This window comes from Daucus carota, chromosome 2 (genome assembly GCF_001625215.2).
Source record: "Daucus carota subsp. sativus chromosome 2, DH1 v3.0, whole genome shotgun sequence".
Taxonomy (NCBI): domain Eukaryota; kingdom Viridiplantae; phylum Streptophyta; class Magnoliopsida; order Apiales; family Apiaceae; genus Daucus; species Daucus carota.
This window is the reverse complement of record NC_030382.2, coordinates 36,217,364-36,243,911: the sequence shown is the minus strand read 5'-3', so window position 1 is coordinate 36,243,911 and position 26,548 is coordinate 36,217,364. Positions and strand designations below refer to the sequence as shown.

Here is a 26,548-nt window from a genome sequence, read left to right as displayed (position 1 = left end):
GAATAGTGATCCCATTTCATCATCCCAAACTAGAGATTAAAAAAAGTATGCAGCATTTTGTAACTGGACTAGCCTTTCTGAAACAAGTGGACATGCAAGGGACAGTGGATTAGCCTTTCTGCAATGAATTGGGTGCTGATGTGGGACTCTCCTGGGAAGGGAGTTGGGCTCTTCTTATAAAATTAATCTCTGGCCCAAATTTCAATTTTTGCCACATGACCCAGTAACTAATCTAGTTACAGTCTCCTTTTAATTTTCTCGTGCCAAGTTTGTGAAATTCTGTCAAAGTTTGTCAAATTCTGTAAGATTGTGTTTGGATCCGCACATTTCATTTCAAATAGTGGAATATAAATCCTGGATTTCAAATCATAGAATTTCAAATTCAAATAACATGTTTGGTAAGCATAAGAATTTCAAATCTAGCATTTCAAATTCCAGCATTGTTTGGGAATAACTAGAATTTCATTTGAAACTTGAAATTACAAAATCATTAAATACAGCCTAACTACATGGTCTTTTAAACAATTTTACTACTAATCACTACTCAGTAATAAGCAACAATATCCAACTGCGCTTTTTCTCATTATCAGGCAAACTTTTAAGCATCTCAAACTCGTCAACTTTGCCATTCACGAATCTCTTGACAGCCCTCATAGCTTGATCATCCGTAATACCATAAACTTCAGATACAACCTCGTATATTTCTTTGCAAGTGGGTCTTGGAGGCTCTTTTGCTTTGCTCACATATTCCTTGAACGATTCTGCGAAACTAGTGACAGCATCAGCAAGGCGATCTCTTTTCTGCCTTTTATTTGATTCACCAGAACCCGTCTCAGCAGTGCTAAATTCATTTTCAAGTTCCATGGCAGCTGCTGACTCCTCAAACTGCTCTGCACCATCACCAATGGCTCTATCGGAAGCAAATAGAGTACATATGTCATCCCAATTTGGAATACGCTTGTTCTTGTATGCAGAAGCATCTGGAACTCCCTGGCCAAATAATTCACAATAGAAAACATATGACTAATGCACCTCTGCTGGAACCCATTTTATAGCCTATATACAATTATACAAGTTTAATAAATTTAACAGAAAACATAAGTAAACTAATTCAGATGCACCTAACTATCCTACACTATCTATTAGAGATCATAAACTCACAAATAACATTTTTTTTAATCATAGGTCCTACAAATATACTATCTAGTATCTACCTGCTCTGTAAATAAAAATTCACTAGTATCACCTTGTTTATATTCTAGACTAACATATTATTTCAATCAGTATTAAACTTATAGCAGGTCTTCCATTCTATTACAAGATTATGAACTAACAAATTTCTAACATATTTAACAACTTTCAAACATGCAGGTGGCGGTCTTTGTATCAAGGCTAAAGTGTATTTATCATTGTATCAAGGCTTCTGTTTCCTGGTTGATATTAGTAACAGTGGAAAGTATATAAAATTTTCAGGAACTGTGTACTTCACTTTATAGTATGTTGCTGGTATTTTTTAGTCTTGTTCGGTTTTTTAAACCAAGTATACTATCTCCCAATGAAAAATATCCAGTACAGTGCTATTATACAACCTTCAGAGAGAAAGTCTAAAGCTAATTACACATTGTTGTTAAGAGAGAAGTGAACTATCCTGCAAACTGCAATATGTTGTTTATATATTACAACCAAACAGCACTGCTGCATCACCATTCTGTTCCATTGAAGTAGTCCATTCTGCTGAGCTGTCTGTTACTTACCAACTAACTTTTAGAAGTTATCATGTAGCTGAGTAATAAGCCTGATTATATGAATATATTTCCTAACTCGGTTGAGAGTAATAAGCCTGATTATATGATTATACTTAATGGTTAATTCTGTTTTATTGAAAAGAAGTTAAAGACAGATGTTGTACTTGTATGAGGGACAAGAAAGTATTTAGCTCTCCTATCCCCACAACTGTAAAAATTGGAAACCAAGAAAAGGACTTCACTTCATAATTAGAAATAGAGGGGAAGAAAAGAAACAAGATTAAAAATGCTAACAAGTGACAGGAGTAAAAGTAGCACAATAAGACTATTACCTCACAATAAGACTTCCATTCTGCAAGATCTTCTACCGGTATCACCAACATCTTCTTTTCTTCGTCCCACTTGAATTTGGTAAAATTCTTAATGTCAGTAATCACACCATAATGCTTCTTCCAAATCTTAGTTCGGTGTTTCACATGATCCACAGTAACTAATATACCCTCAAGCCGCAGCTTATCAACCACAGCCTGATAAGCTTGAGTCTTAAAATTTCCATCGCCTTTATTTCCTTCGTTAATCTGATCATACAACGTTGAAGTTAATATGTTATCCATGTCCGGGGTCCATGCTAAATATCCCCTTTTCTGAACTGGTACAGTTGGTTGATCAGTTCGTGGAGCCATAGGTTGTTTTTCTTGTCTGCGGTACCTGCAAACACAATAAATGGTACTTGCTTATTCTGCTGAAAACTCAAACAACATGCTGTGCTGGTACTTCTTGCCAGGTTTAACAACTACAGATTATTATTAATAAATTGTAAAGATAAGGCTACATTATATACAGATCAGAGACTTAAAACATATTATTAGATTAGGTGATGAAAGGGAGAGTTTAGTCAGAAAAGATAGGCAGCCAGGCAGGCATCAAAGTCACTCAAAATCACAAAGTGACATATCCTGTTTTCAGTGAGGCCTGTAATCCGCTTCGTATATGAAGAAAACAATATTAGCATCAATCAACTGGTTTACTTGAGAATCAAACATATTAAGAACTATCAAGGAAAGATGAAATTACCTTTAGCATTTTAAAATCAATTTTATACAGATCATGAAAAAAACATGAATAGTAAACATATTCTTCAAACATTTATCATCTCTAAATTCGTTCCATTCATTTATGTAGCTCTAGTCCGTCCAACATATTCTTCAAACATTTTCTTTGCAAGATCATCTCTAAATTCGTTCCATTCATTTGTTGATCTAGCAGTAGATATGTAATCATCTTCATCATCTTCCACATCAATTGCTTCCATCCTATCCAAGTCTCTTTCTACTTCTTGCATAAAAACTCTTTCCTCCATTTTTTCCTCCCTCAAAAAGTTATGAAGAATAAAACATGCATTAATGATTCTAACTTGAATTTTTTTTGGATAAAAGCTAGCATCTCTCAATATAGCCCAACGCTTCTTCAACAATCCAAAAGCCCTCTCAATGGTATTGCGAGCGGACGAGTGTCTCAAGTTGAAAAGTTCTTTGTGATTAGTGGGAGTGTTTCCTCTCCACAAATTCAAATGATATCGAGTTCCCTTGTAAGGAGACATGAATCCTTCACTATTAGTAAAGCCCAAATCCACGAGAAAATATTTTTCTGCATCATGTAATTTAAGCATTTTAATTATTAACTGTTTAGAAGTGACAGACCAAAACTAAAAGGTGAGCAAATTCTTACTTCTAGGAACTTTCAAGCCATTTGATCTACGGAGGGCATCGCGAAGAACACGAGGATCCGATGCCGATCCTTCCCAACCAGGCAAAACATATGTGAAGCACAAATCCGGATCACACGTGGCTAGAACATTAGTGCTAATATCCCCTTTTCTATCTCGATAGCGAGGCCGATCCTCAACAGGGACAGTCATTTTGATGTGTGTCCCATCAAGAGCTCCAACAGCACCCTAAATATATGTTTAGTTCTTATTCAATAATAGATTAAGATATTAACTACATAATTAGTAATTGAATTTGCTTTTACATTACCTCAAACCATTTCCATTGGTTATCATGGACATAACTAGTGGCATGGTCTACTTTTCTTATGTAATCCTTCCCCAGCTTGAGTACTGATCCAAGTACTATATGAAACTGTCGACTCACTGTCTCTCCAGAACGTGCAAACACAGCTTGTATAGTTCTATTTTTCAAATCATGTGCAAGAGTATGAAGAAACAATGCCACAATTTCTTTCACAGTGACATGTTTTGTAGTTACTAATCCACCTTTAGTTTCCAAAATATAACACAACTTCTCAAATCGTCGTATATCAAGGCGCAATTGTTCACGACATATCCTATCGATCTTTAGTGTATTCATCCAAGTAGCTCTAATTTGAGAACGGTCATGTGCATTCCACGTTAACTCTTTCGGCCTATAATTCTTACCATAACAAGCTGCCACTACTACTTGAATAAAACCTAAAACTAATATTATAAATTCCGTATCATCATCATTCTCCCTCGGACGCTTTTGCGAAATGTTTGACACATGAACATTTCTGTGATTCGATTGAGAAAAAACGTATAATTATCAACTCAATCGTTATTAACCTAAGAATCCCTGAATATATAAATACAAAAGCAACAGTTCAAACAAGCAAAATACTCCTAGATGCAGGACATAAATTAGGGCATGAAAGAACATAAACAAGCAGTGAGCAATACTAGATACTTACACATGAGCCGACTGAGCTGAATTACCCCTTGAACTGTAAAATAAAACAAACAAAATCAAAAATTCGCCTTCTCAAACATATAAATCTCATCGATGTATAAGATGTGTGAAATCAATTGAGACAAAGCTTACCTCATCTCTGATATGAGCTGACAGAAGAGGGATAGAATGAAGAGAAAGTGGCGGAGGAGATGGAGACGCAAGACCGGAAGGTGAGCGAATGGATAGATCGAGTGAGCAAAGGCATAGAGTCGAGAGAGCGAGTGGAAAGAGTCGGAAGTCGGGTGTAATTGTGGGCTGTCTTATTTCAAATGACACCAGTAAAAAAGTTATTTCAAATTCTTTGATGTGGGCTTTTATTTTACTTAGATGGAATTTGGCCCAAATTCAAATACAAATCCTGTAGCTATCCAAACAGGGTATTCAATCCAAATCCAGCATTTCAAATGAAATGCCAGTATCCAAACAGGCTGTAAAGGAAAATATAACCTTTAGCTCTGGATGAGAATATTAATTCTTTGGACAAACATATAACCATATGATTCAGTAAAATTATTAAATATTTTTTGTCATAATATTTAATTATTAAATTGACTTCTTTTTCAAAAATTTAAAAAGGAAATACTGAACTAATCAGGTCCCATATCCCATCAAATACTATATCATTTTTGGATCAGATCTCCGTGATTTTTTATATGACATGTTAAAAAATTCATTTTGAACAAGATTTAATATTTCAATTTAGTTTTAAAGTTAAATATTTCAAAAAATTAAACTACATTTTCCACGCAGCTTAATATGGGTGATAGCAAGTGATGGTCAATATCTAGAGAGACTAGAGGTAAATCACTAGACTAGAGATAAATGTTGTAAAGGCAGGCGACTTGCGTTTATGTATGTCGCTGTCCGTAATCCTGTAACTAAACTTTGAGGCAGTGTATAAACTTGGCCCAGGAAGAGCTCATTATTTTTTATGTTGGGACTGACACAAATTCTGTTTGAAATAATTGTGTCCATGCTCCGCTTATGCTTCAAATCCGACCAAGGCACACTGCTGGAGCTTAACCTCTCAGTACAAAGGTGATGCTGTGTCGAACCAAATTTTATTTAGTTACTCCCTCTGTTTTTTATGACAATTTTGTCTTAGACGTGTATATTTGGGTGGATTGACAGGATAGTATAAATTATTATTTTAAATTGATTTTTTTGTGAATTAAAAATTTGAATACATATTTTTATTCAGAAAAAAAATCTCAAAAATAATATTATTAACTATCTATCAAAATACTTAAAAATATGTGTCAAAAAATCAAACGTTATGTGCTAAAAAACAGAGACTAGTTATTTATACGCGAGATATGGAAGGAGATGGAAGGAGATCATGGTTTATACTTGTGTACAATTCTCTTTTGAGAGTACTACTCTATTGATTTGAGAAAATGTTTGGATAGTAACAAGTCCTCTGTGGCTCTGTTCTGTCTGTCAGAGAGTAGTTCAGTTGTCTTCTACAGTACTCCCTCCGTCCCTTTTTATCTGTCCATTTTGGAAAAAAAAACACATACCAAGGTGTCCTTGATTGTATGAACTTTTTCATTAAATACCTCTAATTAATATCTTGAAAATGATGGAATACCCCTACTTTATGTCTTGAAAACATGAATTCAACCAAGTTTTAAATAAGTCAAGCCTTGAAAATTGAAATTATGAAGATATATTTGAAAAACTATCATTAAATTAGTTTTGAAAGTATAAATGGACAGATAAATAGGGACAAATTTTTACTTCCAAAGTGGACAGATAAATAGGGACGGAGGGAGTAGTACTACTAATATTTTGAGTAGTAAAAAGAATTGTTTGGATACTCCAAATTTCAATAAGGGAAAGGCTGATGCATGCCCCCAAGTCAATGCTCGGGAGGGGCGCTCACTTTGACCATTGAACCACTTGATGGAGCTTCTAGACTGTAGCTGTACTGTTATGGAATATGATGGACTCATGGTTAAGTGTAACATTAGCTTCATGGGCTGAAATTTAGTATGGAAGTTTTCGTGTAACAAATTTGAAGCTTATGATATTCGAATTCGACTCGATAACAGGATGTTATGTGATTCTCCAAAACCATTCATGAACTGATGCTGATATTATCTCACCAATTGACTAACCATCAGATGGATAATTGTTAAAAATCAAAAACAGAAAATGGAGGGACCAAAGTAATAGCCTATGTGATAGCATGCATGTGATGAGAAAATGATGCCATTATATGTTCCTCCAAACCCTTGAATGTGAAAGCTAAGAAAAAAATTATCCAAGAGTATTGATGGGTTTGGATGAACATATGAGAGATAGAGAAGGGTATCCAAAGTCTATCTATACTTTATCTTTACTAGTAATTATGCCCGCTACGCATGGTAGTGTGAAATATTTTGTGTCTACAATATTAATTAATAATTTAAAACAATTAATTAGAAGACGATTTTAATGATCTCTCTTGTTTTTGTTCCCTTAATTTTTTAAATTTGATAAAGTTGACAATAATAAAATGAAGAGAAAGGAAAAAAAATTATACTTTTTGTTTTTTCCGATTACTCTAGTTTTATGTTGTTAAAAGCATTTACTCTTGCTAATATAAAATTTGAGAGGAAACTGTTTTATGAGAATACGATATGCATAAATTTGAATAATTTTTAAAAGGAAAAACTAAGTTCAAAATCCTCTTATATCAGAGCCAAGATGAGACTTTTTTATAAATCGAAACTAATGAATGTTTTATTAAAAGAAATTGTAGATTTTTGTCATATAATATTTTTTAGTCTGAAACCACTTTCATAAAAGGACAATTACACGTGAATTTTGGAATAATATCTGTTACAATAAGCTCATGACACAGCATAAAAGATTTCAGTCAACGATTTCAGTCAACAGTTAACTGTACCAATTCATTTTAATAACTCTCATTTGGGAGAGTAAAGTTTTACAGAGATGATGTTGATAAGAAACCTAGCATTTCATCCGCTCAGGAGCTGAAGACAAACACTTCTTATCCAAGAAGCCTGCGAGTCCATATAGAGTCGCTCGATCTGTAGAACTTTAGAGTTCATTATCCGTCTAACTGTAAGATCATTTTTATTTATAGTTCCTTCCCTCAGAACTGCTCCTTTAATGTTTCCTTATCTTGCTGAAAATGTAGGTTTTGCTGTTTGAATTATCTACTCATGGAATCTTGTGGACTTCAGGCTCAAAAATTTTCTCACAAGCTCACCCACATGGACACTTTGTCCGACGAAATGGTATTCTCTCATGACTGTACTTGATTGAAATGTAGAGTCCTACAAATAACTTTTCATTTCCTTTAAATCTTGTCATAACAGATGATTCCTCGTTCTTTCTGTTCTAAATATGCTCATGACCTACATGAGGATATGGAATTGAAGCTTCGAAATGGTTATGTTCTTCCAGTTAAATTTGACCACAGTAGAGGTGTTTTTAAGGGTCTTCTATGTTTTTTTAAGCATTTTAAGCTGAATGGTGGTGAATTGCTAGTGTTCGAGTACTTTGGCAGATATAACATCAATGTCTACATTCTGGGTAGTAACTTATCTGAAATCAAATACCCGGATTTTAAGTTTAATATGCCAGAATCTCCACCTCGATTAGGTAAATTATTATTTGTGTCGCACTTAAAATTCCAGATGCTTTTTAATGAAGTGAATCTTTATTGACCATTTCATTTTCAATGTAGTCACTCTTGGCGATGGAGGGTGGAGGTTTGTTTGGTTTAATTCTGGCAGACAAACAACTATAAATGAAATTGTAAGTTAGTATAGTTTTGATTGACAAATAGTTAATAATGAAGTTACAGATAAGTTAGTTTAGTAATCAGTTAATAAGTTGTTATATTTAGATAACTCCACTTTTGTTTTAACAGCAACCTCCAGAGGCATTCTTGGACCGTTGTGAATTTTCTTTCCGTGAACCTATGAAATATGTTATTAGCAATGGGAAGAAGTTTGGTTGTTCGTATTGTCCTTCATCTAGGAAGTTCATAGGATTGGATTGTGTTTGTGAAATGTTAAAAAATACTGGAACCAAGGAAATTCATATGTTGCTGTTTAAGTATGATGTTGATTCTGTTATAACAATCTCGGCTTTTGACAAAGAACTTTGTGAGATTGTTTATCCTGGAACTCCACTTTCTATTGGTAAATATGTTTACTAATTAACATCTCCAGGAGAAATGCACCATTTCGTTGTGTTTCTGACTATTGTTACCTTTTTGTATAGTAGAAGCCGGTGGGGATCATCCATCAATAGGTTTCCAGTTTGAAATTCATGTTGAAGAAATACACATGTCTCCCGAATGTTACGTTGTTGTAAGTTGTCTTATTTTTTTTCAATGGTTATACATAGCTTTCGTTCAAGAAATGAAATTGCAGAAACTAAAATTTGTAAATTGTTTTTTATGATATGTTGCAGTATATTTCTCCTCTATTTAAGAAGCTCTGCAGCATGTGGGACACCTTTCAATCTATATATGTGTATTCTGGAAATGGTTCTTGGAAGCTAGATATTTGCCGGAGGGATGACTATTATCGTTCTACAATAGAAGATGGATGGCAGCAGCTTAGAGATGGTTTGGCCTTGGAAGTAGGGGACATTTGTATTTTTGAATGTCCAGTTGATTCTCTTGATCGTTTTAATGTTCGAGTGGTGAAGAAGCAGTAATCTGGGATCTTTAAGTTTAATGTTATTGTCCTCTGTTTAGGAAATTTTTATGTTGTCTTTTGCTGGATTGGCTTGACAATTTATTTGAATTAATGTTTGTAATGGTGGATGGTGCTTGATTAAATACTGATGTAATATGTCTGAAGTTGTGGTCTGAACAAATTTGCTATTTTTTAAGTTTTTCTGTGCTCAGGTTTTACCAGTTAACATATTATATTTGAATGCACAGTCTTTTTCAGGACATCTGCTACAGTACTAAATTATGACATGTAGTATTTCTTTTTAGAAGTTTTATGCTTAATCAATATAATTTACTGATAATGTATTCCTTGTTTATTTTTTAAGCAAAAAGAATATAATAATAATATTGGAATGTCCATTTCACTTTTACTTGGTTCAATTTGTCTTCTCTTTTTTTTGTCAATACTGGATTTTACACTATCAGTTGGGCTGCCAATTCTTTGAAAAGGAGACCCACATTTTTTCAAATTTGTGGACGGGTAATAGCACATTAAAATGTACACTTATTTTGTAACTCCCGAAATTAAACCAACTACTAACTCCACCGCATTAAAGCTGTTTTTATTGAGGTTTATGTTGGTATTGTAAAAAGGTACACATTTTCTACTTTGTGTTTCAAGAATAAGGCATAGTCAGAGCATCCCTCACAAACTGATCTTCTGAAGGTAATGAGAATCGTTAAGCTTATGGTTGCCTCAGTTGAAATTTGTATTCATTACCCAGTTTTTAATTGCATGCAATAATAATCTTCTCTTTTAAAGATTATGTTTTGATTTTGAAAACCCTTTTAATGATTCTTACATATTGTTCATAATCTTTCTCTGATTTGCTTTTGTAAAATAGTGTTGATAGTTTTTGCCCCGATAATATTGATTGCATGTAACAGACTAATATTGCTTACAGATTAGTAAGCTGAAAATGGAATGCACAGGGTTTGTGGCGCATAAGTTTATTAAAGCTTTGAGCCGCAAGGACATTTGTTCAGATGTGATGGTATTCTGTCTAGTAACTTCCATTTTTAAAAAAAATTTTATGCTTAGTAAGTTTGATTAAATTCTCGTTTGATTTTGTTGCAGAAACTTCCCTTTGATTTCCAGCAAAAGTATGCAAACATGCTCCCTCAGGAGTTTGGTTTGAATCTGAGAACCGGATACCGTCTCCCCGTTCATTTTGATAAGATAACAGGAATAATGATGGGAATATCCACATTTTATAGCGATTTTGGATTCAAGGGCGGGGAAGTGCTGGTTTTTGAGTATTATGGACAGTCAGATATGAATGTCTATGTTTTAGGGCTTCACTCTTGTGAAATTGATTATCCAATGATCACTCATCTTTCGCAGTGTGGAAATCCTCTGAAGCGTAAGGCTCTTTATTTTCTGTCAAAAGCAAAAGGTATCTTTTTCTCTGGAAACTGATTTTTATTGTCATATTCAGCAAAGATCCGAGATGGTGGTTGGAAGTTTGTGCATTTCATTAACAATCTTGACCAACTTCAAAATGAAATTGTATGTTGTGACGGCATTCTGTTATCTATGCTTTCATTCATTGATTCTACATTGATTGTTTACAGTGCAAAGTAATACAATTTTGTTTCCATTTTTTTGGACAGTCCGTACCTCCCAAGTTTGTGGAAAATTGTGGTGGGAATATTTCCAAGTTCCTGCACTTCATATTAAGTAATGGGAAATCATTTGAAGGTCGCTTTTGTGTGAAATCTAATAAGCTATCAGGTTTGATTGGTATGTGCAAACTGCTGGGGTTGGATTCTTTGAATAGCTTTCATGTGTTGTTGTTCACATATGATGGTCACTTTAGCTTTAACATAGCTGCTTTTGATGAGAAATATGTTGAAGTCATATTCACTGGAACACCTGTATCTTCAGGTAGTATAAGTTTTTCTCCTTTATATTTTGTATAACAGTTGGTTATTGTGTTGTTTGGAATATTAAGCTATTGATTTGATTTTAGGAGAATTATCTGATGAGTCAAATGTTGCTGCTCGTTTTGAAATCACAGTTCAACCATTTCATATGCTGAAATATTGTCATGGAGTGGTAAGTAGATGTTTATATATACAATAGGCAGACTTCAGTATTATTCTTTGAAATAATAGTAATTTAGTTTCTCAATTTGTTTTAGGACATACCAACTGCATTCAGAGAGAAATGGTATATGTGGGGGAAAACTGACTACATAAATGTTTATGTTGGAGACCGATCATGGAGGCTCGAAATAAAACACAGAGCTGATTGGAAACGTGCAACAATTAACAAAGGGTGGTTGCAGTTACGTGATGACTTACAGCTGATGGTTGGGGACAGATGCATCTTCGAGTGCTGTAAGCTTTCGTATAAAGATTTCAGTCTTGTTGTTGAGAAAGGAGAGAATGATGTCTAAGCTAAATGTTTGGTTAAGTTGTCATCGTTGAAAGTTTTAAACTCTAAAAACTGAGATATGTTGTAGTTTTGGGTTGCTGTTTAACTCTAAATTTCATCTATGTAGGATATTATTGGATTGAATCTTGTGAGTGATGAATGATATATTTATTCTGATATGCCGCAGGATAAAAATGAATGCAATGATAAAGCCGAAAAAATACTCAACAAAAGCAATAAACTTATCAAGCACACAACAGAATTACATAACAATAATACTTGTAGTGTCTTCAAGTGCTCAATATTACTGTTCTACAGCATTAAAAATATTACTGGATTTAGGTAAAACATAGTTTAATTAAGAACATTAGATAATTAGCCAAGGCGGTGTTTGTTGTGACCTTGTACTTCATTTCTCTCTCTTCTTTGATGTGTAACTTATCCCAGATAGAGAATCCAAATGGTAGCTTGATGCAGATGGCTGTTTAGAAAAATTAATTTAGAATAACTGGTGATAGATCAGTATTTAAGAAGTACAATAGGATAATTTTTTAGAATTGAAACTTACTTGAGTTTGCATTTGTTCAATTGGATGTGGAGTACTTTCATCATCACTGTCAGTTTCAATTTTAAATCCTTCCATTATGTCTTCGGCACTATAGATCGGGTAATCCTCAGTTATGTTTTCCTTCTTTATAAGCAACTTGATGGTGTAGTCCTTGTTTTCCATGCTTTTCAGTATCACTGGTAGATTTTCCTTGCTTTGTCCCTGACATGGCAAACAAATTTTTTGTTAAACATTTGTGTAGAATTGAACATAGTTGTACAACACGTGGGCATATCTTCACCTCATCAATTATGTTGAAAACTGATTTTCCAATCACTGTACGCACTTCACGATCTTCAAGCATTATATCAATTGCACCAGTATCATCAGAAGCAAAAATACAAACTTGGAACCTGTATTATTTCATTAAAGTTGTTAATCACTATAATAAAAAGGAAGTGCTGATTGGTGATGGATTTACTTCTTATCTGGATATGAGCATTTCCTATCACAGAACTTGCACTGGTAGCTGTTCTCCAGAAGCTGTGTTTCTTTATAGCAAGAAGTGCATACATTGACAAACCAGGAGCTAATATTTTGTATTTTTCTGATTTTAACCTGGCATAAAACCTCCTTCTGCATGATATTTTGAACTGATATTAGTTACTTTTTTTGACTTTAGAAAGTACAAATCACTTAACATATTGATAGAGTCATACCAGAATCTGATCTTCTTTAAACTCTTTAATAGATTGGACTTTATAAACATCAAGAGTTGCATTTGTTGAATAATCAAGGTTCATATCAGGAAAAGATTCGGAAGACAACCTGAAATATGTTAAGTGTGTGTAGGAATAGATCATTATCCTTGACTGGTGATTTACAGAAACCGTAGGAAATGCAAGTTACCTTTTCCTGAACTCAGCAACGTTTCGGTGATCACAATTGAGATAGAAACTTGTAGGAGAAGCATTAGCTATTGTAGGTTCGTCTACGTGAAAAAATGTTTACAATATATGAATAAGCATCATAATACATCAGCAATTAGGTTTGAACTTTAGACTTACTTGACCACTCGGTTATTCGAGCACTTCCAATGATAATGATAATAGGGCACTGAAAATTATGTTTCAACGCTGCTGAGAATCTAACTGCAAACTCATCCCAGAAAGTAACTTTGACAATTGTACTGCACATCACAGAAATAAAACATTGTGTTTACTTAGGTTGTAAAAGGTAGTGAACAATGCAGTTGTTAGTAATGTGTAATATTTGTGAGATGCATGAAAACAAACCTGCCATCAGCTATTCGAAATTTGATCTGGTCTTGCAAGATGCCATGTCTGTTTTTTATTTTAGCAAGAGGTTTTGGTTTTTCCATAACTCCAATAACATCTAATTTGGAAAGAAGTATGAATCAAACAGAGCTCACAAGATGCATAATAAGAGAAATGTAATAATTGAACTTACCAGCAAGATAAGTTTGTTGGTTTACCAATGATTTGAGATCAGACAGATCAAAGAAATCAAACACATGCTTCTCAATATTAACAGCTTTTTCTTCCAAAGGTGTGATTTTAGTTTGATTATCAAACACGATTTGTATTTCCTTCCTTACACATCGGAATTTGTCATCGCTGGTGTAATCACTTACTGTGAAATTCTCTATCAAGTATACCTTGCCCACTTCCAGAAGTTTAGCAAGCTCATCAGCTTCAGTTCCAGGTACAAATGCATGGATTCGTACACGCTTGAAGAAGTTGCAGAACAATTAAAATATACTCCAGAAATTTAAATTTGGTAGGCTTAAAAAGAATTTAGGTGTCAAAACTTACTTTACTATCCACAAGTAAAATGTTGAAGCTTTTGAAAGATTGCTTGGTTTTTGAGAAACCTCTCCAGAAATGAAGTATTCTCGCTTGAACCTTCCAGTCATACTTGCTCTTCCTCAAATCTTTGAAACTATCGTACTTTGTTTTAGACATTTTTTTTGTAATAGTAGAGTGTGGTTGAGGATAATGGTGCTATTTATATACAATATAGATGGGATGTCTTCTTTCCAATTGTAAGTTTAAGTTGTAATTAAATGTCTTCGTTTGTTAGGTTTGGTGCGGTTGAAAAAATTTTGAATGTGAGACAGTTAAATGACTGAGGCACAGGATACTGTTGTACTTAATAGTTGCCAACCTAGTGTCTCTATTACAATGAAGAAATGTCCATATAAATGCTCAAATTTCCAATTTGATGATAATAGTATTAAAGCACATAGTACTGACATGGTTTTGATACAACAATTCATAGAATTGGAGTGTATTAATTGTAGCGACAATATTTCTTACAGTAGAGGCTGGCAAAATAACATAAGCTGGGATATGAATTGCAGTTCTGTGTTCACCAAAAATAAAGGTTTGCATAATATATTAGAAGACATAAGAGGAGCCAAAAGAAGGGCCATGACAAAAACATGAATTCTTTCCTCTGTAGAAATTGTAAGCTATGAGATTCCGATTTTAGTCCTGCAATAAACAATAGATATATGTTAGTTGTTTGTTTTGTAAAAACAAAATGCCTACATTATTTCAATTATTATATATCAATTAATCAATACGTACAATGTCTTTCTTCACTGTCTTTCTTTTCTTAACATTTTCCTCAGTCTCAAATGGCACAGTTTCAGTTTTCTTACGTGGTCTCTGCTTGTTTGTGGACTTCTCAGTTGCTGGACTATCGGATGCACGGTTTAATGTCTCTTCCAAATTCTGTTGACATAATTAAAACAATCACAGCTCTTAAATAGATAACCATATATTACATTACGTTTTATATCAAGTAGAAAAATGTGTAGTAGATTGATACCATGGAAATGGAATCTTGCTTAGAGTTCGCAGGAACCACTTCACCAGGAACGTGGTCTCCTAGCATTTCAGGAGGCTCATCAATTGCATGAGCGAGGTAAACATTACATGAATTATGCACATTGGTTTCCCCTATGATCAAAGTAACAATAAATTCTTTCTTTTCGAAAGCCTTTAGCAGTGGAGGAAAAGATATTGAGTCTCCAACCTAAGAGTAGTATTGAGAATTTAAAAGTAAGCAAGTGTAAAGGTTTTAAATTTGCAGAAGTGGATGAAATAAACTCTTAAATACTTGTTATGCTTGTACTTACTTGAGTGCTGTCATTTTCAATATCAAAAACATTTTTGCCAGTGATTCGTTGAATCTCTTCATCCGGAAAAACAATCCCAAGGTAGCCAGTAGAGTCGTTGCAGACGGTAGCCAATCGAAATCTGTTCAAGACAATGTCAGAATAAGTAGGACTTTTATCGTATATAAGTTGGTATTGAAGAGATTTGATCCTAACAATGTACAAATTTAAATACCTCTTATCAGGAAAAGGGATATTTCTTTTACAGTTGTCACATTTATACCTCCCTTCAACAATATTAACCTCTTCATCACAGGATGTACAGACATTGTCATACCAATTTGTCTTCTCCTCCACTTTCTTCACACTAACTTGGCATTTATACTTTTTCTGCACATCAGCAAGAAATGTAAATTACATACTGTTTATTATATGAAGAAGTCATGCTGTTATGCAAGATTTGTTGTTGACTGAAGAAATACCTGAATGCATTGAGCAGTAAACTTCTTTATCTCTGAAATTGTGTAGATTTTGTCATCTATCACTTCTTCGATGTACTCTTCTTCAACAGTTATAGATGTTGTGTTTAGTGGAAAAGCAGCCAATCTAAACAAATAAATTACATGACAGTGAGTAATTATCCTAAAAAATAAAGGCAGAGGATATAAATTTGTTGGGTAAATTTGGTTGTTCTAAACCTTGTCTTCAGAATTTTGACACTGTAGTGGTCTGGATTTAGATAAAATCTGGTGGCTGGATAGTTGTTCAGACATGTCAATCCTATTCATAAAGAAATCCGCAACATAAAATAATTTATTTGAAACTCAATAACAATATAAGGCTAAAACAGGACTTTGCGGCTAGAAGTGGTTCGTATTATGTAAAACATGCCATCTAACAGAGTTTTTACCCTCGTGTTGATTCACTTTCGCACTTGCAATTATGATGGTAACTTGTTCTTCAGCGGTATGTTTCAATTGTTTCTCAAGTTGCTCAGCAAGTTCATTGAAGAAAGTCACCCTCAACTCACAACTATAGACAGAATGAAGGATAAAAATTGTATTAGTTTTTGAAGTTATTTTCATGTGACTTTAATCATTTCAGGGCTCACTGTATTGAAATCAAATACCTTCCATCAGTAATGACAAATCGGATGTGCGATCTAGTGTTGTCATCTTTTGAGTATACACGTTCCACATTTTTGTTTGTTATCACACCAACCACATCTATAAAAACAAATTTATTATTCAATTTCAAGAAATCTATGAACAATACATTAAATGTAGCAATGTAGCGGTTAGGTTCGTTTACCTATCAGAAAACGTTCATCAGTGACAAATCTAGAAGCATCTTCAAGATCATATAAATCAAAAGCATAGGTGGGGAAAAAGGTGGCATTTGTTTTCTCTGCAACCAATTTTGTGTAGTTGTCAAAGTATATGTGTTTCTCATTTCGAACTACCCTATTCTTTTCGGGTCCTTCATACTTTTTGACATGAAAATTAGATATACGATAGATGTTGCCTTCCTTCAGATCTTCTTTGAAAAAATCAGATATCTTTGCATTCAAAAAAGCATGAATTCGAGTACTCTACAGGCAAAACATAGTTATAGCTTAGCATACAATAGGAATGAACACATAAATGAGGGTATAAATAGATATTGTATTCTGTTGTTACCGAATCATCAATTAACATGACATTCAGTCCTTTAAATTCATTAGTTGTACGATTAATCCCCTCCCAGATGGACTGAGCTCGAGCGCGTATGGTCCATTCAGTTTTGTCTGTGTGAAGATTCTGCAGCTTCTGGAATTTGTTAAACATCATCTTGATGCCTAGATCTGAAATGTAATAAATATGAGTATGTAGTTAGTACAGTTGTGAGTTACAGCTAGCTATAAGTTCTACAATGTTGGTAGTCTTTGAAATAGATGTGCATACCTTGGTGGGATCTCAGATCTGGTAGGTGTAGTGAAGAATGAAGACTATAAGATGTGTAATAACTGATGGGGGTCTTTATGATGTGGGGAAGATAAGATGTAATGTGTAAATCGTAAGAAAGATATAAGATTTTAATAATCTAAAACCGAGGAACACTACTTTGATGAAAAGAAGTACTACATGTCAAAAATGAGTACTATAGTACATGTCCTGAAAAGGAGTGTGCATGTTTATGTGGTCATTGCTTTCCATATTAGGAAGTTTGACTGGAAGAATACAGACTGTATGTATTGAGATGTACTATCTCCTCCACATTGTTTTTTAAATTTGACAGAGACATTTCGAATATAAATTTGACAGAAAAATTTCAAGTAACATTAGGTGAAGAAGATTATCTAAACACTGGATCAATTGTCTGGTGGTGCCTTGTTTTTGTATGGAGGAATTCTACTCCTTCATTTGTTAGACAAAGAACTTGTCTCCTGGGACTACAATCCTCTGTAACAGAATTTGGACAGGGTGAGTCATCTTTACATTTAGATAAGAGATAAACAACAACTAACAGCCAACAAAACAATTAACAGCTTAGAAATTAATAGGCATTGTCTAATAAGCCTTGTCTTGGATTGTCTAATAAATCATGTCTTAACATTCAATACTTAGGATATAAAATTCTAATTTGCAAAGAACAGCTTAGATTACAGCTTAGGGAGATTGTAGAAAACTTCTTGGTAGACTACATTTCTGGTAACATTAGTTGGAACACCATGATCAGAATCAATGAACATCTTCAAACCTTCAGGTGAGGTAACCCGACTTACAGCCACGTACATTTGTCCGTGTGTAAAAACTGACTTCGGAAGATAAAGACCAACTCTTTGTAGAGACTGTCCTTGAGCTTTGTTGATCGTCATGGAATAACAAATTTGCAGCGGCATTTGCTTGCGAATCAGCTTGAATGGTAGCTTGGTTTCGGTTGGAAAGAGTTCCATCCTTGGAATAAAGTGTTTCGTACCTGCAAATGCTCCACATATTACCTCACACTGAACACAATGCTTCAGGCACTTTGTGATCATCATTCTGGTCCCGTTGCACAGTCCAAGCGTCTGGTTTAAGTTTCGCATTAACATAACAGCCACGCCAACCTTTAGTTTCAGTTCATGATGCGGAAGACCTGGAATATTGTATGAGTTGATATATTCAGGGGGGAATGCAAAACTAAGATCAGAATCGCTGCCACCAAAATCCTCCGCTCTGTCAACACTATAGTAAGAAGCTTGATCTCCCGGAATTGTCTCAACAATATTGGAATTCAAGTGAGCAACAGTGACATTGGTCGGCGTCAATATTGCTCTCTCACTAAGATAAGCAGGATTTTGAAAGTTTGTGGTAAAACTGGGATACGTCCACTCAATCATATTTTTAACAGAGTTTTCAGTTTCTGGATCACAAAATCTGCTGGAATCATGATTGAATCTTCATCAACAACACTTAATTCATCAGTTGGAGGAGATAACTTGCCATCACCGATTTGAAGTACCCATTCAGCAAACTTGCGTAAATTCTCCTTTTCCTCAGCATTCTGTCCTTGGTTAAGTCTCATGTTTTGCTTTAAGATGAAAATGATTGCCTCTTTCCATATTCTTGACCGAGTTATGCATGCAGCCACAATGTCAGCACGACCTCCCATGTTGATGACTGGCAATATCTGCCGAAAATCTCCACCGAGTAGAACGGTGATACCTCCAAACGGCTTGTTGAAATTGTCCGGATTAAGAGTTTTCATTATGTCTCTCAGTGATCGGTCTAGACATTCAAATGCGTACCTGTGTTGCATGGGAGCCTCGTCCCATATAATCAGACTCGTGCACTTGATTAGATTAGCAATATCCGAATTCAGATTTATTGCACATGAGGAATATTCATCCAATACAATTGGGATCTTGAAACGGGAGTGGGCTGTCCTTCCTCCAGGCATTAAGGTAGCTGCGATACCCGAGGAAGCCACTGGCAGAACAATCTTTCCCTGTGATCTCAACTTGTAAATTAGAGTCTTCCAAACATATGTCTTACCACAGCCGCCGCTCCCATAAACAAAGAAAACACCTCCTTTGTTTTCAGTCACAGATTGAAAAACGGCATCATAGACTGATAGTTGTTCAGGGTTGCAATTTGAATGAAGTTTGAGAAACTCTCTCTCCATTTCCTCTATGTCGTAACTGGTTTCATCAACAATCAAATTGTTTGCATCAGTTTGAATATAGCTCACTGGTGGCTGTGGCAATTGGCTGAATTGCTTCAAACATTTTCCAATCGTTCTTAGGATCTTGTCTATTTCTGAAAAATACAACAGATCATTAGAGTTTGAACAGAGTTAAGAAAAATATTTAAATGTCAGTACTAATCAGGAGTGAATATTAGAAAACTTTTGATGAGGCTACCAAAAATAGTACCTGCTAATGCATAAAATTGTAGTTGCTTGTCACTGAAATTAGTGTTTGTATTACCAGATTGCTGTCTCTTACGAAGAATGATATCATCGACCATGTGTTTCCAGTGCTTTGTCCACAAACTTCCTAGGTCAGTCACTTGACAGTTGATCATGATATGAACAAAAAGCTCTCTTATTTGAGGAGGAAATCCACACTTGGCACACTCATCCATTACTTCGTCCCATTCATTGTCATCGTCAAGCAATCCCAGTTTTCTACACGCATCTTTAAAAGTGTTGTAAACCACACCATGTACAGTTTTAAGAGCATTGAAAGAAGTTGGACCTCTAACCTTGGTCAGTAACAACCTGAGATACCAAATCTCTCCAGAATTATGATGTGTATACAACAAACGTCCGATTTGCTGGCCTCTCTTCCTCACTGTCCAGACATGATCAGTTTCATTCCACACATAATGTTGTGGAATCTCATCATAAGTGTATTTCCTAGCAGATGGATCATCCTTGTTTAGTTTGAAGAAAGCCTCAAGTTGACTGAGTTTCCATTTTTCACGCTGCACAACTTTTTGCAGATTCTCATCTTCCTTGAAAGTGCAGTTTTTATTGCCTGGTAAATGAAATGAGAGGCGATGGACAGACACGGATCGATAATGTATATCAAATCCAAAAATTCTATACGCAGCCTCACATCCACATATGTATCTCCCGTCAAAGTAAGATTGAATCTCATCGATAGGCTTGGAGTCATCAGTGTCTTGCTTCTTCTTGGTTGACAATTCGACAGTAGCACGATCATGTCCTTTGAGGCAGTACTTGAATAAGTACTTGAGAGTTCGTGCGTGGCAACAAATTTCAATGTTCATATGACATTGATATTTGACCAGGAGATCACGGTTGTAAGGCACGACAAATTGATTATCAAGATCCACATTGTTCTTCCGGACAGTAATTTTAGTGTCGCGCCTTTTGTAGACAGGGAATCCCGATTGGTCAAAATATGTCTCCGGACAATACCTAAAATCAAATAGAGAATGTGGATTTGTAGTCAGAAGCAAATTATGGGAAATTATGCATTAAAAAAAGAGTGATGGGATGTTATTGAACAGCTTACTTCTTGGAAAGTATTTGGTACACTTTGAATCCTTCATACAGGGGAATTTTTCCTTTGGAAACCACAAGGGCCGTGGATCATAAATGAGGAAACAGCTGCATAACCAACTGGATCTTTTATTGGATCAGGTATTTCAGCACTTACAAAACTATCAACATCATCATTGAGTTTCCTCTTCGAAGCAGCGTCGAGCCATATTAGCATATGGACGTGAGGTAGTCCACGTTTTTGGAATTCTATGACATACATAACTACAAATATTATGATAAAACAAAATTAATATGATATGGAAGTGGACATTCATATGCAGTTGACTTAGAGGAGATAGCATACTTACTTGCAATACATGTTCCAAAATAATGTTTGTTTTTGATGTCCTCCACTATCTGATCCAACTTCAGTTTGAACACGCGTGCAATGACATCGGGGGAGTCAACAGCCATGCAACCCGGATATAGCTTCATCATTTCTTTGATTTCATCCCAAGCACTATTACATGTCATAGTCAAAAAAATGTCCGGGTGACCAATGTAGCGACAAATAGCAAGTGCATCCTGGAAATTTTGTTGCATGTATCTCTTCGAACCAAGAAAGCTAGCGGGCAAAATGAAACCTTTCCCAACAGAAGAAGTATCTTGATGACCATCTCGTATGCTCTTTTGAATGTTGCTGTATAAATCATTACGGAGAGTGGTCTGGTGTGTACGAAACCACCAAAGGCGCGACTGTTCAATGGCCGAAAATGCATCCACGATGTATTGCTGGTACAGTCTTCCACCCAAGCGAGGGGTATTACCTGAAAGAATGAAGTAGTTAATTATGTTTAAATAGTTAATTATTCCAGAGAAGAGGTATCAGAATCCTCTTTACACATAGATAAGAGATAAAAAACAACTAACAGGCAACAAAACAATTAACAGCTTAGAAATTAATAGGCATTGTCTAATGAGCCTTGTCTTGGATTGTCTAATAAATCATGTCTTAACATTCAATACTTAGGATATAAAATTTTAATTTGCGAAGAACAGCTTAGATTACAGCTTAGGTAGATTGTAGAAAAGTTCTTGGTAAACTACATATCTGCTTACATTAGTTGGAACACCATGATCAGAATACAACTGTGTATTTAGAAATGATCATAATAAATAGTTTACCTTCATTTAGTCGGCATTGCAGTTTGTATGAGTAAAACTCCTTCATTGTTATCCTCTGACGCTTTTTGGCAACATGTTTTCCAGATTGCACATAAGGGATGTCATCATGGTATCCGTCTTCACCTTCAGGAAACAAAAGAGGGTATTGTAGGGCCATCAACTTAGGGTGTATGTCAGATATTCTTTCAAGAACCTTGCTCTTTGTCTCAACAATGATGTCTCGCTCACCACATGTGTCTTCTAAGTCTCCAACCATAATTGCTCCTACCTCATTTGATGGCCCTATGAAATTCTCACGGCCAGTTACACTACGACACACTTTCATGACGATCTCAGATCCTGCACAGGCTGTTCTTTGAATCTGTCCCGGGCCATACGAAAGTATTTTGTGAGTTCGTTTGTTTCATCCAACATAGCCAACAGACCTTGTACAATCTCCACATCAACAGTTTTACCATCCGAAACACTGACCCATTTCAGCCTGTTCTCCACTTCATTATCGGTATCGTATATGTATAATTGACAGAACTTGGGGTCCTCACCTTCATTAGGTATGAGAGAACCAAAGAGATGATGGTTCTGTCCATTAAGACGGTATACATAGGAGATGAGCCGTTGTTTATAGAGTGGTCCACTCTACCGCCCATAGAAGTGAATGCAAACATGGTATTATACAAACGAATTTGATTTTCGGAAGCGTTTGCCCTTCAATGGATCATTGTAAATATTTAACAGGTATGAAGGAGTTGGAGGTGTTTCAGGCAGCTTGATCTGACCTTTAGAACAACATAAACTGAACTCAGGTGTACCATTCTTCACAGTTTTATTCACACGTTCTTCTTTCCACATAAGAGCCTTGCATTTGGAGCAACATTCTGTAGGTGGCCCCAAAGACACATATCCAGTGTTACCTGTCATTAAAATGAGAGAGTCATTACTAATACAAAAAATGAGTGACAAAATGTGACAAACAGAATAGTGTTAATATTATAAGAGTCGAGGAAGCTTACATCTGAGAGCTTTTTGCACGGCAGGCAAAACAACATTATCTACCACTTCAGGTTCAGCATAATCAGTCTCACAACCTTAACAAATGCAAAATATAAGAAAACTGTTGTGTGCAGATTAGATGATAATGATAATGCAGTAGCATAATTTGTGTGATACCAACTAACCATTTGATTAAAAGTTGATCAGCATCTTCCAAGACAGATGCAATTGCAGAATGCTCTGTTAAAACAGTTTAAACCACCAATCAGCAAAGGATAATGTGGAGAGCAGAATATGATTAATTTTTATTAGGTTTTGATCAAAACAAAGCTCCAGTACCTATAGTGGCATCATCGTTCAGTTGACGTATACCAAATAATTGTCTGCTGGTCCCTTCTTTGTCTGTGGGAGGGATCCTAGTCTTTGATTTTTTAGCTTTAACTTGTCTCATGGGTCCATAATCCTCTGAAATAGTATTTGGAGAGGGTGAGTCATCTTTAAATATAGATAACAGATAAACAACAATTAAGAGACAACAAAACAATTAATGGATTGTGAAATTGAGTGTAGAAAGTACCTTTATCTCCTTCATTCAGATCCATTCTACTGTGAATGTTGACAGCAGTATTAGAAACATCGGAAAGTGGAGGCCTTGTAGAAATAGATGCAGCTTGATCAGTCATGCATGATGCCGATCTTTCCTCGAAATTCAAAACTGGAGAGTTCAAATGATTTAATGAATTTGAAGGGTGTTGTGGAAGCACATTTTCGTCACCACCTTTCCTTCTCTTTGCACTCCTCTTCTGAGTCCCTGTTGTTAATTATGTTTATATTACACAAATTATCACCTAACTTGGAGATGCAATACTCATATAAAATAATTAAGAATACAGGAGAAGTTATTGTAAAGTACCTGTGGTACAAAGTCCTTGATTCAATTTCATAACATTGTCAAATTGAAAGGAGTATTACAAACTGCAGATACAGGGATGGTACCAGAATTAAATGCAGGTCCAGGACTTATGGAAGCATCCCTTTCATTCAAGTTAACAGTAGGAGATTTCAAGTAGAATGGGACAACATCTTTGTTTGTACTCCAACCCTTTCTCGACATTTTTGAACTCCCTGAAATAGACATAAAGAATGGTTTTAGTTCTACTCATACAATCTGAACTCCTTAGTAGTAGTTGTAATATAACAGAGTAGAGGTACCTTGGTTTGATATATTAGAAGAGGTGTGACAAGCATTACTGATAGGAATGGATTGAGTACTTGAGAGCGTACGGTGACAGGTCTGAGAATGTGGAGTGGTAGTAGTAGCAGTATGAATCCCTGCATTCTGTGTAGAATTGAGAGTGCCAGAGCCTAGAGTAAAAGTTATGTTAAAACCCCAACAACAAACAGTTCTATTATGGATGCCTAAGTAGTGTCAAATGATAGCAGAGTTCATGAAACCAAAACAACAAACCAACATATTATCAGCCAACAAACTTCTATATTTTCTCTACAACCACCATAAATGAAAACTTGCACGCACCATGTCTGAATATTAAAAATATAACATTTCATTTAATAGAATCCAAACAACAAACCCACAGATTTTTTAAAATATAACATGACATTTTATAGAATCCAAACAACAAACCCACAGATTTTGATTCACAACAAACATTGTATTTCCTTCTAAACAACATAAGCTGAAAAGTTCTATTAAGAATGGACCTGATAGAGTATTAATCTGAACAGGTGCCACATTCTCTTTGTCTGGTTTAGGAGGCTCAGCTTTCCTCCTTCTTCCTGTAGTGCTTCCTAATGTGTTGGAAAGCATTACTTGTTTAACCAAAAAAACAAAGAAACAATACCATACTATCAGGATATTCAATACACAAAAAAATGGTAGAGAACATACCGAATTCAGATTTAAATGAACTGAAATTATCTAGGTTGAGATGATTGTAATTAACCTGAGATGAAAACACAAAATCATGAATTCTATGCAAAGGAGATATATATTTAAACAGTTCTTATGCACAGAAACCTCTTTCATCCTCCAAAGCTTCAATTGAAAAATGTTCTTGTATTCTTGTGGAACCAGTTCTCAACAAAACACAATATAAGCTCTGTCTAAAATTTGAAATTGAATATCGAGATTTGAAATGAAATTCCAGTCCATAAGTTGAAAACTGTGTACGATTTTGGTGTTATTCTGCAGTAGGAGAAAGGATTGACTTACACTTTAACACGCACAGGACAAATTCATTCTTCTTGTAGCATCCCTGAACGGTTTTCGAAGCTAGACTCTGCAGCTTATCTTCAAACAGGAAGGACTCATCCTGTGGAAGAGAAAGAGGGTGAGGAATGTTAGTATAATTTAGGAAAGTTAGGACACGTGACACGTGATATGTTAGAAAGCTTTTAAAGCTTTTAATTTTATAATAATACTGTAGTAGTAAGTGTGGCATGCGTAGGAGTTTTCCGGTGGCATATTGTGTAATTACATGTGAAGTTTTGGGGTAGTCCATGGAAAAAAGGGCATTTTATGTAACAGGATTTATTATTTAGAGGGATTCTTCTTTGTCCATTTTTTCTTCAATAAAGAAATGGGATCCAAAGTTCAATTGTAGGTTCCAGATTGGAGGGAGAAACAAGTTTGTTGGTAGTTAGTCACCACCCGCATGTGAAACAAGATTCAATCTCCCTCCCATCCCCACCCCTACCCTACACAATCCGTAGATGAATGGAGTGGAGAGTATTAAAATGTGTTTTCTGTCCTTCATTCTTGAATCAGAGTATTTGTCTCTTAACATTATTCTAAAAATCGATAATTAATCTCAATTAATCTGATTAATTCTTGTTTTACACATTCATTAATTAAGTGCGATTCACGTTTTATATAACATTGGTTTTAACTTTTATTCAAATTCGCATTTGGTAACTTTATTCATGATGATTTGTGTTCATTCATGTCTCCATCCAAATCTATCTCCACTTTGCATCCTTTCAATTAATTTCAATATTTTCACTTTTTGCAGGGGAAAAGATCCTAAATTTCACAATAACAAATAATTAAAAAAAGAACAACAAGCTAATAAAGACGAAAAGTATATATCCATTCATACATTACATTACATTGGCCACCACCATAGACACAAATAACTCACTAGCTGCGGGCTGCATGTTTTTGCAGCCTCCTCAACACATTTCTCCCTCCACTAGAAAACACACTTCTACTAATTCCCCTTTTTACGCCCCTAGAAATACTCAGTACACACAACCAAAGTAATAAAAACATAAACAGAAAACAACCCCATCAAAACCTGCAAGTCAATAAAGTTACTCCACCTTCCCTCTTTTACTCAACTTTTACAATCCCCAATGAACCCACTTAACAAATGTCCTAGTAGTAGTAATTTAGGGGCCAAAAGTTAAGTTTCTAACTAGTGGCGCCAAGGTTAAAATATGATTAAAATCAAATTAAGGCGGGTAAAATTTTAAAAAACTTGAGTTTCTCTTTTTTTGTGCCTTTTTCTTGAATCTTGGATAAAATTCTTCCTTAGACTCTGAAGTTCTTTCCGCAAAGGTCTGTCCGAATTGCCAGTGAGCCGGGACGA

General features: G+C 35.1%; 6 protein-coding genes and 1 long non-coding RNA gene across 10 annotated transcripts; 1 reads left to right on the top strand and 6 right to left on the bottom strand.

Annotated features, from left to right (window-relative positions):
- Positions 1 to 341: 341 nt before the first annotated feature.
- LOC108207476 (uncharacterized) lies at positions 342 to 4,966 on the bottom strand. Of its 3 annotated transcripts, XR_010288842.1 has the most exons (6): positions 4,604 to 4,966; positions 4,473 to 4,505; positions 3,782 to 4,295; positions 3,474 to 3,699; positions 2,820 to 3,392; positions 2,317 to 2,453 (listed from the first exon to the last, which is right to left on the bottom strand). XR_010288842.1 is itself a non-coding variant. In XM_064087301.1 (5 exons), the coding sequence occupies exons 1-5, from the start codon at positions 4,606 to 4,608 to the stop codon at positions 2,920 to 2,922; spliced, it is 1,251 nt and encodes a 416-aa protein (XP_063943371.1). In that variant the 5' UTR covers positions 4,609 to 4,966; the 3' UTR covers positions 2,805 to 2,919. The 3 variants fall into 3 exon arrangements, 2 of the variants coding, with proteins under 2 accessions (XP_063943372.1, XP_063943371.1); XM_064087301.1 differs by lacking the exon at positions 2,317 to 2,453 and having other exon boundaries at positions 2,805 to 3,392; XM_064087302.1 differs by lacking the exons at positions 2,820 to 3,392; positions 3,474 to 3,699; positions 3,782 to 4,295 and adding an exon at positions 342 to 990 and having other exon boundaries at positions 2,078 to 2,453; positions 4,604 to 4,962.
- A 2,334-nt stretch (positions 4,967 to 7,300) lies between these two features.
- On the top strand, positions 7,301 to 9,365 carry LOC135150179 (uncharacterized). 2 transcript variants are annotated; one of them, XM_064086322.1, is made up of 7 exons: positions 7,301 to 7,585; positions 7,662 to 7,761; positions 7,843 to 8,128; positions 8,214 to 8,284; positions 8,400 to 8,673; positions 8,756 to 8,844; positions 8,948 to 9,365. In XM_064086322.1, the coding sequence occupies exons 2-7, from the start codon at positions 7,687 to 7,689 to the stop codon at positions 9,194 to 9,196; spliced, it is 1,044 nt and encodes a 347-aa protein (XP_063942392.1). In that variant the 5' UTR covers positions 7,301 to 7,585; positions 7,662 to 7,686; the 3' UTR covers positions 9,197 to 9,365. The 2 variants fall into 2 exon arrangements, with proteins under 2 accessions (XP_063942392.1, XP_063942393.1); XM_064086323.1 differs by having other exon boundaries at positions 7,303 to 7,761; positions 8,759 to 8,844.
- A 2,639-nt stretch (positions 9,366 to 12,004) lies between these two features.
- LOC135150528 (replication protein A 70 kDa DNA-binding subunit E-like) lies at positions 12,005 to 14,127 on the bottom strand. The gene is made up of 10 exons (XM_064086871.1): positions 13,978 to 14,127; positions 13,613 to 13,892; positions 13,438 to 13,537; positions 13,210 to 13,331; positions 13,052 to 13,133; positions 12,862 to 12,970; positions 12,726 to 12,778; positions 12,444 to 12,555; positions 12,164 to 12,364; positions 12,005 to 12,076 (listed from the first exon to the last, which is right to left on the bottom strand). Exons 1-10 carry the CDS (start codon positions 14,125 to 14,127, stop codon positions 12,005 to 12,007), a joined length of 1,281 nt encoding a protein of 426 aa, XP_063942941.1.
- Positions 14,128 to 14,521: 394 nt separating this feature from the next.
- LOC108227145 (uncharacterized) lies at positions 14,522 to 16,513 on the bottom strand. Its single transcript, XM_064086870.1, has 7 exons — positions 16,509 to 16,513; positions 16,179 to 16,319; positions 15,770 to 15,929; positions 15,523 to 15,677; positions 15,309 to 15,429; positions 14,755 to 15,205; positions 14,522 to 14,658 (listed from the first exon to the last, which is right to left on the bottom strand). Exons 1-6 carry the CDS (start codon positions 16,511 to 16,513, stop codon positions 14,963 to 14,965), a joined length of 825 nt encoding a protein of 274 aa, XP_063942940.1. The 3' UTR covers positions 14,522 to 14,658; positions 14,755 to 14,962.
- A 1,415-nt stretch (positions 16,514 to 17,928) lies between these two features.
- On the bottom strand, positions 17,929 to 18,648 carry LOC135150527 (uncharacterized). Its single transcript, XM_064086869.1, has one exon. The coding sequence runs from the start codon at positions 18,646 to 18,648 to the stop codon at positions 17,929 to 17,931; it is 720 nt and encodes a 239-aa protein (XP_063942939.1).
- On the bottom strand, positions 18,645 to 22,274 carry LOC135150526 (uncharacterized). Its single transcript, XM_064086868.1, has 6 exons — positions 21,948 to 22,274; positions 21,131 to 21,589; positions 20,898 to 21,044; positions 20,794 to 20,845; positions 19,684 to 20,696; positions 18,645 to 19,567 (listed from the first exon to the last, which is right to left on the bottom strand). The coding sequence occupies exons 1-6, from the start codon at positions 22,270 to 22,272 to the stop codon at positions 18,645 to 18,647; spliced, it is 2,919 nt and encodes a 972-aa protein (XP_063942938.1). The 5' UTR covers positions 22,273 to 22,274.
- A 1,915-nt stretch (positions 22,275 to 24,189) lies between these two features.
- Positions 24,190 to 25,320, bottom strand: LOC135150256 (uncharacterized). Its single transcript, XR_010288569.1, has 4 exons — positions 25,171 to 25,320; positions 24,847 to 24,901; positions 24,660 to 24,746; positions 24,190 to 24,302 (listed from the first exon to the last, which is right to left on the bottom strand). It is a non-coding gene; the product is annotated as an uncharacterized LOC135150256 (long non-coding RNA).
- Positions 25,321 to 26,548: the final 1,228 nt, after the last annotated feature.